Source organism: Eleutherodactylus coqui, chromosome 1 (genome assembly GCF_035609145.1).
Source record: "Eleutherodactylus coqui strain aEleCoq1 chromosome 1, aEleCoq1.hap1, whole genome shotgun sequence".
Classification (NCBI taxonomy): domain Eukaryota; kingdom Metazoa; phylum Chordata; class Amphibia; order Anura; family Eleutherodactylidae; genus Eleutherodactylus; species Eleutherodactylus coqui.
The window spans coordinates 290381117-290397242 of NC_089837.1; the positions used below are offsets into that span (position 1 = coordinate 290381117).

The 16126-nt window shown below is 42.7% G+C and overlaps 1 protein-coding gene across 2 annotated transcripts in view; it reads left to right on the forward strand.

Annotated features, from left to right (window-relative positions):
• Positions 1 to 14417, forward strand: part of KDF1 (keratinocyte differentiation factor 1) — a 28621-nt gene extending 14204 nt beyond the window's left edge. For both annotated transcript variants that reach the window (XM_066572913.1, XM_066572921.1), the window contains exon 4: positions 12481 to 14417. In XM_066572913.1, coding sequence (XP_066429010.1) covers positions 12481 to 12563 — 83 coding nt within the window. In that variant the 3' untranslated portion in view covers positions 12564 to 14417. The remainder of the gene's footprint in view (positions 1 to 12480) is intronic.
• Positions 14418 to 16126: the final 1709 nt, after the last annotated feature.

Sequence of the window (16126 nt, forward strand, 5' to 3'; positions counted from 1 at the left end):
ATCACTGAGTTCAGGACCGCATGAAATCCTAGTCCCTTAGGACGATAAGATAAGACGGACCGCACGCTTAGTTCTCCACGGGCAGCACTGCTAACATTCTTTAACAGCCGCTGTCCCGCTGGAGAACAATAGCGATGTATTTAGAGAACAGACCACCCGCTGTTCTCTAAATACATGCAATGAAGTACTAAAGGACTGATTAGCCCATTAGTATCTATGCAAAATGATCGCTCAAAACTGTCAGTTTCTGACGAATTTCGAGTGATCATCTGTGTGTGTAAATGCACCTATAGGCTGGGTTCTCAAGGGATGGAAATCTCGCGGCTTGGCCTCACCTAAAAGCCCTGAGATTTCCGCGAGAGAGCTGCAGCTTCAAAACCCGCAGCATTTCGCTGCGGGATTTGGAGCGGTTTGTCCGGTAGCATTCCATTGCAGCTTTCTCTCCCCATAGAGAAAAGTGAGGCCGCAACAGAAAAAAAAAAAAGAATTGACATTCTGCGGCTGTCAATTCTACGCCACATCACCGGTTCTGCCCAGCTTTGCCCCGATGGATTGCCCGCCCCATGTGGCTGAGATTTTTGCAAAATCGAGTCCAGATGGCTGGCTAATCCCAGGATTAGGAGCCGTAGGCAGATTTGCCGCACGAAATTTCCACGGCAAATCCGTCCCGTGTGAACCCAACCTTAGGGAAAGCTCCGGGACCCAATGATTTACCTTTTTGAAGTATATTACAAACATAGATTTCAATATCTACACACTTTTTGTTGGCATTTAAAACTCTGACCTCCGGAGGTTCCTTACCAGGGGATTCAGTCAAGACACATATTACTATCATCCCCAAGGAAGGGGAAGATCTATCATTGTGTGAAAACTTACAATCCATATCCCTTTTGTATGTGGAACTTTAAATTGTTCTAAACAATTTTCCCAATGAGACTATTTCCATAACCTTATGTTGTTGCCATGTAATGATGCTGCTCTTTCCAATTTTAAAATGAACGCTCAAAAATCTGTGGAACTAGATATCACATTAGAGGTTTAGTGTCTGACTTGGCCAGTGCATTAGAGACCAAGCCTTCTTTTTTAAATCTGACATCTGTCACTTTGTGGTAATAACTTTTGACTGCTTTTACTTATCGACGCGATTCAGAAATTTTCCTGTCACCCATTGTAGTTGTAAATTTTCATCACTACATTTTGTCGTTGTTATAAAAAAATTTTGAAAATTTTGAAACTCAATTTTTCTCAAGTAAGACAGTCAAACGCCACAAAATAGAAAAGATCCATCTTTCTAAATGGGAGAGGGATTTGGGACTGGTTTACTGAAGATTAGAAGGTTGGGTTCTATAACAGTGACTCATAAATTATGTATTGCTAGTAATATAAAGGAAGCGGGTTATAAGATTTTGCCTTGTTGCTACTTGATTACCTTCCAGAATATATACTTTATTTCCCTCTATCTCATCCATATGCTGGACATCTGAGCAAGAGTAGGGTACTCTGCTACATATATGTTGGAACGATGATGCAGATACCCGGCAGCACATATGTCCCCGACCATAAAGAACAATGGGCTCTGTGTCACGGATATATGTGGTAAAATGGAACCTGCTGCGTTCTATTTTCCGCAAGTGTGTTAAGCAATTCCGACTTGCTAATGTGAGTGGAATTGTGTCCAATGCATTTGATTTGATCCGTGTATTACCGCGGATAAAACATTTGCGGTATCCGCAATTCCCATCCGGTTTAGTTCTTATAAATACGGAAATGCGTTATTTATCTTATATACAAGACAAAATACACTGGTAATAAGTTGTGGAAAATAACTTCAATACAATGGCAGCAAGTACAAATTTCTAAGGTCAGGCTCACACGATTGGGTTGGATTCTGCTTGCAGATATCCGCAGTGGAAGACATAATTGCGAATGGTCGCGTATGTATGCTTTTTTTTTTTTTGCACGTATGGACAGCATATCGTCTGTGCAGAAGAAAGATCGCAAACTGAATGGCATCCGAAAGTTGTCCAACCCCTTAGAAACACCCTTCTATTGCTCAGGGGACCTCCCAGGCGATATTCCCTCGTGCTATTGTGGTGAGAGCGGTCCTGAGAAACATGCCTTCAGAACAGGATACTGCTGTCTTGACTTGGCTGCTTTTCGTACTACTTTTGAAGGAAGAGCTCAGAAGAACAAGCAGAGGTTGCAGACAGCAGTCTGGATGGTGTGTTGCTCCCCAGACCCTGTGCTGCATTGTCTGCCCAAAAATTCCTGCTTTCTTTATACCATTTGTGTCTGGTCTCTCAGTAACTTGTGAGCGAATCTGCGCCCATATGCAATGTATATGTGTATGAGCTACGGATTGAACGTATCCATAGAGATCAAAGCAACCCATATGCGCCGAAAGCGCAGGAAAATAGAGCATACTGCAATTTTTTTCTTTTCCTTTACCTGTGGAATCTGCAATTCCTACCTGCATGTCAGAGTGAAACGGCGAAAGCCCGCGCCTTTCAGTGTCTGCACAGATGGCGATCACGGAATCCACAATGCAAATCCGGTCATGAGACCTACAGACTGTCTAATCAATTATTTGCCTGTACTGTTTGCTTAGCAATCCATACTAATATTATAAATCTGAAAGTAACTGTTTGTTACTTTTTGTTACTTTTTTTATGGCTAAACTGCTGTAGCAATTTTGATGAAATCTGGCAGGGAGATAGCTTGCATCCAAAGAAAGGACGTAGGTTACGTTTTATCCCGAAAATTTATAGAGTTCTTTTAGGAAGCGAGACAAGACGGATTTATTTGGGGATGCACAGGCGCACCTCTGCTCTGTTGCCGGTGCCACAACTTGGCAGAATGGAAGGAGGTGCTAATCATAAGCTATGCCTATACAAACGGGCAGACACCATTGCCACATGTTTGCGATTATTAAGCTAGCAGGGATACCCGGCGTTGCCCAGGATTAAAACTTGAACGAAAGACACATTACCATGGATTGAGATTTTAAAGTAAAATCTCTGTTGCCCATAGCTACCAATCACAGCGCAGCTTTTATTTAACCCTAGTAGTATAAGAATTACCAATGAATCACAGTGCAGCTTTTATTTTACCTCAGCTGTGTAAGAAATGGTTTCCTTTTGATAATCGTATTTCCTATCCATTTTTTGGTCTTCTCTTAATATGCCGCACAAGCGCAAGTCAGATCTAGCGCGGGGCTCTAGCAGAGCTCGAGCTGTGAAAAATACTAGACCCCATGAATCTGATGACAACGCAGAGGCAAGAAGGCATCAACAAGCTGAAAGACAAGCTGCTCTTAGAGCAGTAGAGACTGGGGCAAAATAATGGAAGAGCCATTAGTATGACTGAAATAGCAAAAGGAGAAAGTGTTTTAATTCCTCGCATTCCGATAACCCCGACGGATTTCCCTTTTTTACTCAAAAGGCTGCAAATCCCTCTAAAAATAGAATTTGTGATGACTATCAATAATACCCCATTTACACTGCCAGATCGCTCAAACCACAGTTTGAGTGACTGTTTTGAGCGATCATCTTTGCATACTGTATAGTAGCTACTATAGATCTATGCAGGCAGAGCAGGACACCGCCACTATCTCCGAACAATACAGCTGTTTTGCATACTGCCCGAGCCCCGCTGTGAACTCAAAGCAGGACACAGGCAGAGAGAATCTTATCAGCGCAGATGGCTGTGATAAAAGCCTGCTCCACTGCTAACAGCTGATCACTCAACTCAAGAAAACTTGGTGAGCGGTGAGCGATGAACGACTCGTGCACGAAAATCAAAAGATTCTTTTGATTGATTCTAGTTGTGTCTAAATCAGCCTTAAGGCTCAAGGGCAAACATTTAAGGTATCAGGTGTACATTAAGAAAACATGTTTTTCTCATGGGCAACTGTATGTGGCGTGCTCATGTGTATACAGTCCACAAAATATATATATAAAAAATCTCCCACAGAGAACCTTTATATCCTAGCATAAGATGGCAAGACCAAAAACGTAGCGTACAGAACTGTACTGACAGTGCAGATTGCAGTTACATTCCTTTCACTATTTCAACTTTTTACATTTCAATATACTGTTAAAAAAAAACACAGATGAGATAAAAAGAATACAAACTCAATGTGGATGAAGTCGTGGGTAACAAGCTAGTCGTGAAATAAATTTGGGCTGTTGCAAAGGTGTATTTTGAATTGGTATTCGGAAACCAAAACATACAAATCTTTCCTGCAGGCCTCTAGCACACTAGCATATTTGGGTTCAAGTACTGCACACTAATGTACTCTACAGCACACAGACTCGTTTATAACCTATAGAGCTTTGCATACTGCCGTTTTTTGGGGGAGGTTTTCGCATGGATCGGTGTTCTCTGTAAAAAGGTAATGGCATGTGTCCTTTTCTTGTCCATATCACAGACAAGATATAAGACATGCAAATACATGTTAGTGGGTGGCCGTCAGACAGAACCCAGACCTTTCAGGCACAACTTGAATGCACGTCAGGAGTCCCACAGGCCTTACACTATTTTGTTCCTGGTTTTGGCTTACAAATATTAGCTGCGGTGTTCAGGTAATACTTGCATATCTTCCCTACTGCAGTAAATGGAGATTATACATACAGATCTCATATGTTGATGATTCTTAGGCAGACTTCACACAGGCGAGAAAATCGCGTGCGATTTGTGCGTTGCGAGATGCACAAATATGAACGCATTCTTCTGAATGGGATTATACACATGAGTGATTTTTTTTTTTTTTTTTTTTGCGTCTTGTTCTGTTCTATTTTGCGTGTTCTCGCATAGCAGTGCCCATTGTTTTCAATGGGGCCAGCGGCGGCATCGCGCGTTATCCCATTGAAAACAATGGAAGAAACGCTGCCTTAGCTGACAGCCGTGGCAAAGGATTGCTTTTTCCCGAAGTGATGCATGGCTCTTTAAACATAAACTCCTCACATCCTCGGGGGGGGGGAATTCACATGGTGGGGAGTGTAATATGGAGGCAGGATTCACGGCCCCATATCGCACTTGAAGTTAGCCTTATGGAGCATTCACGCAGTGTTGATTGCATCGAGGGTTCCATCACAACTGCCGAAAATGGCACTGTGATGAAACCCCCAAACGGGACCAAATTGGATTATTCTCTTGCGTTAATGAAACGGACACCACTTTGTTTCTTTTCCATTATGTTTGGAGTATAGAAGAGCTTGGTAGACTATATTATTCTATACTTCACGTATGGTAATCCTTGTAAAACTGACAGTGGTGTGCGTTTCATTAAAGCAAGTTAATGGTTCTCCTTGGAGGTTCCAGCAGTTGTGACAGAACTCCATGATCTAATCCACAGCCAGATGAAAAAAATTGTGGGATTGCTCCCATAGGCTGGTTTCACATGAGCGCTAATCTTGCGCGAGTTTTGCGCTTTGCGAGATTCACAAAATTTGTGTGACTATCAACCCCCTTTTGACGATGCTGTGAGCAAAAAAGAATTGTGGCGTTTTCTATTTTTTTTCTTTTGCATTCCTCTGAATGCATCGCCTATTGATTTCAATGGGACCCTAAATACATTGCGTGGCTCTGACATGCCGTGCGATGTGCATGCAGGGTTTCCTATTGAAATCAATGGGAAACCCTTTTCGGTCCTCTATCCTGCGTGAAACCTGGGCGAGGGGTTGGAATTTCACCCAGACTTTTTTGCCTGTAAATCGCCTTGCATCCGCACATAAAACGCACATTGCCAAGCGTAATATGAAGGCAAGTGTCTCGGCACAATATTGCGCTCGCCGGTGTGCAGTTCTACCGGTAGAATGGCAGCTTCCCATCACTGCGGAATGGAGACTCGTTCACAGCTTATGGTGGGAGCCTGAGGGCGAGCTCGCAGAGGACCTCTGTCTCCCATATATGTATATTCCCATTTTGTTGTGACAAACTACTGCAGAATGTGTCCCTGCAGTGATAAATAATCTCCTGGGGTGGTAGAATGGATTAAGTCTGTAAAATTCCAGCCAGATGTGCTTTTGCTTTATCTCTGCCAAGCACTGCTGGCATCCTCCTGGGTGCCCTGTCCAAGGGGGTGTGTATTGGCATGATGGAGCGCTCATCAAGTAAGTGCACATGCCTGAACATAATGCAGTGAATATTCTGCCCTGAAATGTTGTCTTGCCAACTTTTGCAAGCTGAGTCAGAACCGTTGAATCATGGACACCTTGCTTCCATGCAAATCAACCATTACTTAATGATGTTTTTTCTATAAGCATAGGCTGTCATTAGTTAGGCGGAGGCTCTTGAAAAGTTAGTTAATAAGCACCTGGCCTCAGTGAACAGAATGTATTTAAACTATTCCCTATCTTAGGCCTGTGTCACACGGGCGTAAGCGCAGTTCCGTATGTATTTGTACAATGGGTGTTGCATATTTGTGTGCGCATTTGCATGTTTTACTGTACGTTTTGTGCATACACATTTGCACACACAAAACAGAAAATACAACCATGCTCCCATTTATTGAAATGGGCAATAGAATTTGTCACCATCTGCTATTCACAAAAAAAATCTATTTTTCTAATCTACTTTTATTTTCTGATATTAGAATTTAAAAAAATCTACGGTTGAACTTTGTGGGTATTCGTTTATGCACCGCTCTCTTAGGTCCTGACACAGCCTTTCAAGTCCGTTCTGGTCTGGACTTTGGGCCATTGCAGCACCTTGATTTATTTTTTCTTCCCCAAGTCATTCTAATGTAGGTTTGCTGGTGTACTTGACATCACTGTTGCGTGATCCAGTTTTCACCAAGCTTTAGCAAGGTGCCCAGGTCCAGTGGCTGTAAACCAACCCAAATCACCCCTCCACTATCACGCTGGACAGTTGGTTATGAGGTGTTTCTGCTAAAATGCTGTGTTTCACTTCTGCCTAAAGGACGTTGTTCTAGAATTCCTGCAGTTTGTTTAGATGCATCTTTGCAAGCTTTAGTTGTGCTGCTATGCTCTTTAGAAAGAATAGGCTTTCTCCTGGCAACCCTTCCAAACAAGCCATACTTGTTCAGTCATCTTCTAATTATACCGTCATGTACATTTAACATGCTGAGGCCTTTAGAGTATGAGATGTAGGTCTTGGTTTTTTTGCAATTTCTCTGGGCATTGCATGGCCTGACCTTGGGGTGAATTTGTTGGGACGTTCACTTCTGGGAAGATGTCACCTGACTTTAATGTTTTACATTAAAGACTCCAGATTGTTTGGAAATTGCTTTATAACCCTTCCTATATCGATGGGCAGCAACTGTTGCTATTCAAAGATCAACCCTGGTGTCTTTCCTTCTTGGAATTGTAACACACACCTAAATGCTCCAGGCCAGCAAACTGTGGAATCTGCTTTTATAGAGGTGATCATACTTGCTGATGATCGCCGAATCAAGGGCACTTGGCTGCTACTTACCATCTTAATTCCCATGGAAGCAGTAAGGGTGTACTTCATTTCTGCATTTTGCCCTAGTTTTTGTTAAATGACCGTGTACCTTGCATTTGGAAAATCTTCAGACGCTTTCATTTTTTTCACATTTTATGTTATGGCGTTGTAAATTTGGAAAAAATAATCCTAATTCCCCCCACCCCCCCAATCATTCTGCACACAGCACCACAGAATGTTCAAAATCTTGGTAAATTTTTTAAAACTGAAATTGCATTGACATAAGTAGCACCTTTTTGGTAGCCATTACAGCCTGCAGTCTTCTGGGGTATGATGCCACAGGGTTCACACACCTGGATTTGGGGATTTATTTTCTGGCATTCTGCACTACTGATCCTCCCAAGCTCTGTCAGGTTGGATGGGGACTGTCTGTGGATGCCATGTCTCTTCAAAGATGTTTGATTGGGTTCAAGTCAGGACTCTGGCTGGGCCACTAAGGCTGCCTGTCCACAGGCGATGATCCGCTTGCAATAAATCGCCCGTGGATCACGCACTGTAAAGCTTTTCATAGGATTATTATGGAAAGTGCAGCGCTGGCGTCCAAGAGCGGAGAATCATAGAAATTCTCCGCTTGCGGGATTTAAGTCGCGGCATGCTGCGATTCTCAGAGGTGAGTCTATCTATTCAATGGGCTCATCTCGGAGCCCTGTTAGTCCTCCCCTGCGGCGGAATAGCTTGCGCTAGCAATATTCCGCCTCTGCCGTGGAAAGGGGGCCCAGTCTAAAGTCCCTTGCACTGTGGATTTGGATTCAATAGGGCTACCTGTAGTAAAATAACTGATTCTGATATGCCTTGTGAGCTGTGAGATCTTATATAGACAGGGTTTTTTTTTTTTTGTTTTTTTTTATTTATTAACTTGTCCAATTAACTATACAACAAATGGACTCCAATCAAGGTGTAGAAACATCTCAAAGATGATCAAGAGAAATGCGAGGCCCCCAGAGTTAAATTTAAAGTGTCATACCAAGCGTCCGCTTTTGCACAAGGCCATGTCGCAATGTAAAAAAAAGGTGAAAAGGGTCTGAAGACCTCCAAATGCACTGTAATTTGTCATGTGGTGTTTATCTGAGGTTGTATTTGTCTAATTTTAAGACCTTCTAAAGCCCTATTTACAGAGGATGAACGGTCAGGCCCGACAGTTTGTCCCAGTGAAGCTCGCTGCTGTGCTGTTACACAGGAGCGAGCATTGCTCAGAGCAGGCCAGCATGGAGGTGGGGTGGCGGGATCGTGCTTTTCCCCTCCGCCTACATTCACCGTAAGCACATAGTCATTAAGAACTGAACGACTGCTGTTTACACTGAATGGCTTGTCATTCAGTATTCTGCATGCATTTACACGGAGCGCGGGTATTTGAACAACTCCTAACGATAATCGACCTGTGTCAAAGGGAAATTTTTTTTTAATCCTGATACATAGGACTATACAACTCAAAGAGGGTTTACTTATTTTTTCTCATGATTGTTTGCTATAGCTTTATTTATTGTTTTTATTTATTAATTTTTTACAGACCAGAACATCAAAAAATTGAAGGAAAAGAACGAAACTTGTAAAATATGTAAATATATTTAAAGGGGATGTCTGGAACTCTTAGGCCTCATGTCCACTAGCAAAATTGAATTGCGAATTACGCAGTAAATTTCCGCTGCGGAATCCGCATTCAATTTTGCCCATAGGGAATCATTGGCCATCCGCGGTCAAATTAATTGAAATTTGCACCTGCGGATGGCATTTTAATGGATTTGCGTATTCTCACGTGCGGGAGAAAAAACGCAGCATGCTCCATTTTCTGCGGGTCTTCTGCGCGGACGACTTCCGCAGGCTTCCATAGAAGCCTATGGTAGCCGTTCGGTCCCGTGGTACACCCGCAGCTGAATTTCTGCTCTCCGGCATGGGAGCGCGGGAGAGCAGGAGTTCAAAAAAAAATGAGTGCACGGCGCATGTGCGTGGCACGCTGCCGGCCTGCCGAGCACATCCGCCGTGCAGAGGGAAAGATCCGGCCGTAACGGACAGGAACCCGCAGCATCCGGACAGGTGAGTTAAATCATTTTTCAGGCCTCATGTCCCCGGAAAAGGAGGGTCCCGCTGCGGGATTCTGCATGGAGAATCTGTGCGGGCCTGAATTTCTTAGTCCACTGGGTAAATGGAATTGCGCATTTCTGCCGCGGAATACACAGGGAATCATTGCCATCCGCGGGTCCATTGAATTGATTTTTGCACCCACGGATGGCATTTTAAAAGAATTGCGTTTTTCATGCGCGGGAGAAAAAACGCGGCATTCTCTATCACATTGATAGCAATGTGTGCAGATATCTGCATGCAAAAAAATGCCATTTAAAGCAAATCCGCCGTGGAAATCTGCGGCAGATTCTGCGCGGATTGTATTTTTTGAGTGGACATGAGGCCTAGGGCCTCATGTCCACGGGGAAAATCAGGCCCGCTACGGGTTCTCCATGGAGAATCCGTAGAGGGTCCCTCCTGCCCCGCGGACATGAGGGCTGAAAATGAGAATAAACTTACCCGCAGCGGACCGGGCAGGTCTTCTCTTCTTTCTACGGCCGGATCTTCTTTCTTCGGCCGGCGGATGTACTCGGCACGCTGGCAGCGTGCTGCGTGCATGCGTCGGGCATATCCGCCAGGCCGAAGAAAGAAGATCCGGCTGTGAAGAAGAGAAGACCTGCCCGGTCCGCTGTGGGTAAGTTATTCTTATTTTAGGTCTTCAATAGAAGCCTGCGGGAGACCCGCACGAAAATGGAGCATGTCACATATTATTATTTTTTTTTTTTTAAATTCACTTTTATTGACCATCCGCGGGTATTTATCTACCCGCGGGTGGTCAATGCATCCCTATGGGATGCGGATCCGCATGCGGGTGATTTAAAATCATATTTTGCCCGTGGACATGAGGCCTAACTCCCAGAAGAGGAGGAAGAAGAAGCTTTGTCATTCGCTTACTGGCATTGTGGCCTGTGCTGTGGCGCTAGGTTCACCTCTGACTATGGTCAACATCTGCATGAAATTTGTATGTTCTCTTTGTGGTGGTGTTTGTTTTTTTTTCCTCTGGAGAAGGAAAAACGAAGAAGAAACAAACAATCTGTATGGAGTTTTTTAAGTCCAAGCAGATGTTGTGCTTTGAGATTTTAATCTAAGACCTGACCACTGAGCTACATTCATCACTATTGTATTTCTATGCAATTTGGGGGGTATTTGGCTACACAGGGATCCTTCAAGAGGCCAAATTAGTAAACCCAATTTTTACTTGCATTAACTTTTTATGGGAGTTTTGAAAATCTGTCCAATCACTCCCAACCTAATTATTCCAATAAACTCATCATTAGTAAAGAGTTTTCCAATAATACAATTAAAACAAAAAATCTACACTAATTAAACCATAAATAATGAAATCGGTGGTTAAACATCACAGCTTTGGATAGTATACTGTCTAGCTAGTTTGGGGGGGGGGGGGGGGATTCTACTGATTTTTCTGACAGGGATACATGCAAGTGATGCAGCTTACAGACTATAGAGTGTTCACCACTCTGGATCAACTAGAGGGTGGAAACAGGCTGAACTAGATGGACATTGTCTTCATTCAGCCTAACATACTATGTTACATCTCTCTGTAGCTGCAGACTGCTAGGGGCAGCTGCTGGACCTCAACCCTCTATCTTTTGATTATCAAGAATGAGATTTTTTTTAACCATTGAATTGATATCAAACTCCTCTTCTACCGATTGCTAAGTGGAGACAAAGTTATACTTGTTTGTACCATTTATTTATGGGGAAAAAATGTAAACTATACTTCCTGTTTAGCAAGAAATATCTAGCACTATGAGGGACTCCAGAATAAGTGGCTTTATTTAGTCAAATCATCAGAAAAGCTGCTTGTGTACTTTAAGCGCAGCTTTCATACATAGCTGTGTGTAAACCTATTTTCTGATGTTTGTTGACTTATTCTGTCTAAATAAAGCCACATTCTATTCTGGAGTCCAGTGTACTGGATATATCTCTCTATGGATATCCGCACTGTCCCTACCCATAGCTGTGCACCTAATAGAAAGAAAACCAGATCACTCCCAATTGCAAAATTCCTAACTAGTGTAATTAAAAACTATAGCGACTCAGTTTGGGTCCCATTATAAGTGAAGAGGACAGGGGAGATTTAAAATTGAAAGGGTGGGAGAATGAATGGAGTCTAACATTCCAGACAGCTGTGCTTCCTAGTTTGTGTGTTCCAAGCACACATGGCATCCTCTTGGTATGACCTAATGGCACATTTACACAGGTGTATTGTCACGGTATTATGTGGCTATAAAAGCCCCTTTATTTCTATTGGGAAAACACTGCAGCATGTCCTATTTTGGTGCATAATACACATCGATATAGGCTATGTGGATTATCATACGCAGCAAATACTGTTATATGCACATTTGGTGTGTAATACAGTGACGCTAAAGGATGTGTGTTTCCATGATAAAGTGCTCGTCATGTAACTTCACAGGCCTTCAAATTCTGCTCTGATATTGGCATGTTCATAGGATTCCCATTTTACAGGTTGTATCCGAATCTTTGCAGGGGAGATGTGTGTGAAGGAAACATTATACGTTTACAGGCTCACTGGCATATCCAACTTCAGTCCGTGAAAAAAGTGGTTTTCACTGCATATTCCATGTGGGGTTTTTTTATGCTTGTGCACAGCTTTTTACATCTGAATTCACGTGCACAAAAAAAGCCTCAATTGATGATACTTTTTTTCTACTATCACTTGGCAACATGCATAAAAAATTGCAGTGAATAGACATGTATCTGTGTGAACTTATGGGCAATTTCAGTCCATAAATATGGACAAAAATAGAACCTGCTGCTCTTATTTTTTTTACTTAGTCAGCAAAAAAACCAAACTGCTCATCTGCACACCAATGGTGTTTTATGCTGTCCAGTGTGAATGGGCATTAAGGCTCAAGGTTTTTTTTCCCCCTGTCTATCAAATATTAACACTTTTCCAACTCTCTTTAGGATCTACTTTCCAGAAAGAGGATTCTCTGCCGGACACAGAAACAGACTCTTCAGGCACTCCATTATTGAAGGTTTACTGTTGATGGAAGACCAAGCCCTTTAAGCCAAGTCTAACCTGGGATGTTGGGGTGTGCGTAACTAAGCTGATAATGATTTTTATTGAAAAAAAAAACAAACTTTTCCTTAGAATATGTGAAAACACTGATTTATTAGCGACTCAAAGTGCGGTTCCCAGATGAAAGTTGTTTTTCCACCCGTATTGGCTTTGGTCAGTTTGTGCTGTTATGTAAATGGAAGTTATTTTGTTAAATCCATGTAGCAATTCACTGAATGCTTTGTGTTGGTTTCCAGTTCTCAGATGTTACATGAAAACAACATAAGGTCAAGCTGTGAATTATCTACATAGTTGTATAAAGGATGTAATTAGTAGAAGCTGTTAAACAAGATGTGTCGGGTATCTATCTACATGTTGGTCAATTTAAATGTCCGCTGAACTATTTGACATTAAATCCTTGTAATATAAGGTTATGGGCCATGTTTCTAGGAAATAAAAACCTATTGCTTTAAACTGATACTCTCACAATGGTGATCCTGACCTAACTTTATGTAGCATTTCTCAATTTTACTTCTGAATGAAAAACTAAATTTTAAGAGTAAAAAACAGCTGATTTCTTCTAGGAATAGCTGCAATACAATATGACCAGACTGGCATTAAGCCCCATTTACTTAGATGGGGAACCTCTGGGTAAACAAATAATTGAAGATTCCTTGAGGGCTAGAATTGAGAAATGCTGTAGAGTACACTCTATAGGGCTACCTTCAGGCAATCTTAAGCCTCATTCACATGAGTGGGGCTTTAACAAATTATAGGTGCGTGTGGAGAGGGGTGGGGAAGTCTATACTAAAATTTCTATGCTAAAAATCACGTGAATGGGCAGCTGCTCCAGGCAGAGAGAGACAGAACAGGGCTATGAGTTAATCCCCCATAGCCTCACGCTCTCTTCCAGCTATAGGGATCCCTGAGCGATATCCCCATAGTGAAGAGAGTGGGGCAGGGCTTCTCACATGGATTCCCTATATCTAAGAGGGACGATCCCTCTAGCCCCACCCTCTCCTCCCACACTCAGGGAAACCCTGTAACCCCATCCCCCTTAGGGACAGAGGTGGAGGGAGTCCCCCCTACTGCTGGTGAACATGGTGCCCAGAAGTACATGTTAAGTGTCCCACTGTAAATTCCGGTTTGTCCTAGTTTTAAATGTTCTGCTGTAAGCAGCGGAGAATTGTGTTGCAGAAATGCTCCTGGGATTTGTAATCTCATTTTCCTGCACAGGAGTATCAATAGACCCCTGTTCCCATAGGAGTCTATGGAAACTCCTGCACATCACGCACCAGATAGGTCAGGTCTTTTCTCGCACCATGGACCTTAGAACGTGACCGCAAAGCTCACATCTATCTTTGATTGGCGAGAGTATTTTGCACATCTAAAATTCCTTCATGTAAACGCTTCTAGAGGAAACCACTGGTTCTTATAGAAGTGCTCTTCACACGCCTAAAATGTGCAAAAACAGCGCTTGTGTGAACAAGGCCTCATTCTAAAGAGTGGCTTTTTTTCCTCCTAGCATTAGCTATGGAAAAACTCCATACCCAAAGAATGTGGTGATTTATGGACACTATCTACCCCAAAAGTGAGAAACACCACTATAGTGAATGAAATGTTTGCAGAGCATTTCATATATTACTAACCCTCAGCAAGTGCCTGAGTGCGTATCACTTACCTCAAACACAGTCACCAAAATGCCAAAGTAATTTCTGCAAGACCATTTTAAACCTGTATGGGGATGTGAGTTCAGGGTTGCTTCTACCCCTCCCCCAATTTCTGTGTGTGTTAATATGTAAATGCAGCTATAAATTCACACAATAAAGTGTCTTGTCATGTACATAGTCTGGTGTGTTCACATTTAGATCAGTATTGCACCATTTGTAAGACAAATCCTGGAACGTGGGAGATACTGTAAGTCTTTCCATAATACTTTCTCGGTTCCATCCCTGGTTTTGGTTATGAATATTGATGCACAATAGGCAAATGTGACAATAGCCTAAAGCCCAAATGTAAAGGGGTATTAGTTAAGGTATATGCACGTTATGCCAAGTGTCTGGTAGGTGGAAGTCCCACCTTTGGGACTTCCAACCCACTTGGTGAGGTGGCTGCTAACCACCATATTCTGATGAGTGGATAGGTGGCAACAAATCTGCATGGCTCTGTCAATCCAATACTTACATTGCTCTTTCCTTAAGGGCTCCTGCAGACTGGCGAGAGCAATTATCTGCCCGTGGTTCAATATCGCTCTCGCAATGCATTTGGGACCCCTGAATGCGAGGCGTTTTCATTGAAAACAATGGGTGATATAGCAGGAAGAAAAGATGCTGCACTGTTTGTTTTTTTTCCACGCAGCATTGAAGGAGTGAAAACCTCGCAAAACATCGCAAATGGGAATGAAACCATTGAAATTCATTGGTTTCCTAATCATGCGTTTTCACTCCCTCTTGCAACGCAAGAAAATCGCCCGATTTCTCGCCAGTGTAAAGGAGCCCACATGAGCAAGACACACAAACATGAAATCCAGTATTTTGAATGGACTTATTCAGACACTGCTTTGAGGAGAAAAAGAAAAACTGCAGCACATTCTATTTTTGGGGATTCCTACCAAACCCATTGTTTAAGGGGGACTTTAAAGGACATTGCATGGCAGTCGAATGCCGTGCAAGGTGCAGTGTTTCCACTGAAATGAGTGGGAAACACTTGCAATCCTCTGACTTATGGAACACACACCTGAGGATCACAGCAGTGATGTGAGGCGTTTTGGAATTTAAAAAAGCCGTGTCGGTGTGGAAAAATACATGTTGGCAAGCAAGATATCGCACTTGCCCATGTGAAGATAGCCTTAAGGCCCATTTACACACAACAATTATCGTTCAAATGCGGTCTTTTGAGCGATAAGCGTTATATGTAAATGCTACCCTAGTCAGCTTTTTGGCCGAATGATTTTTAGTCCAGCATAAAAACCAGTTTGGCCAGCTGATTAGCAGGGGCCGCACCCTGTGATTCTCTTCGAAGCGCTGATCACATTGTTTTCAGATGCTGTCCTGCTGGAGAATAACAGAGCTGTATGCAGATAACACACCACCCCAGGAAAGTGAGCTTAATTTAAATGCAAATGAAGCTAAAATCGCTACTAATAGGCATTAGTGCCTATAAGTAGCTATGCAAAATGATCACTCAAACTGTCTTTTGAGTAATCATCTTTGTGTGTAAATGGGGCTTTACTCTCATAATAAATAAAACCATGCAAAGGCACCAGTCCATTCATTCTCCCTGGGTGCCTCACTACGTAGATCAGAGCTCCCCTGTTCGCATAGATGTGGGTTCTACGTCTGTGACCCATCTATGGCATAGGCTATGCCATAAATCAGGGGTCCCCAACTCCAGTCCTCAGGGGCCACCAACAGGTCATTTTTGCAGGATATCCTATAGTGCGAACACCTGTGGTAATGTCTGAGGCACCAACAATAATTACATCACCTGTGCAACACTGAGGACTGGAGTTAGACATAAACCACAACTCTATTCAAATAGAAGGTAAAAAAC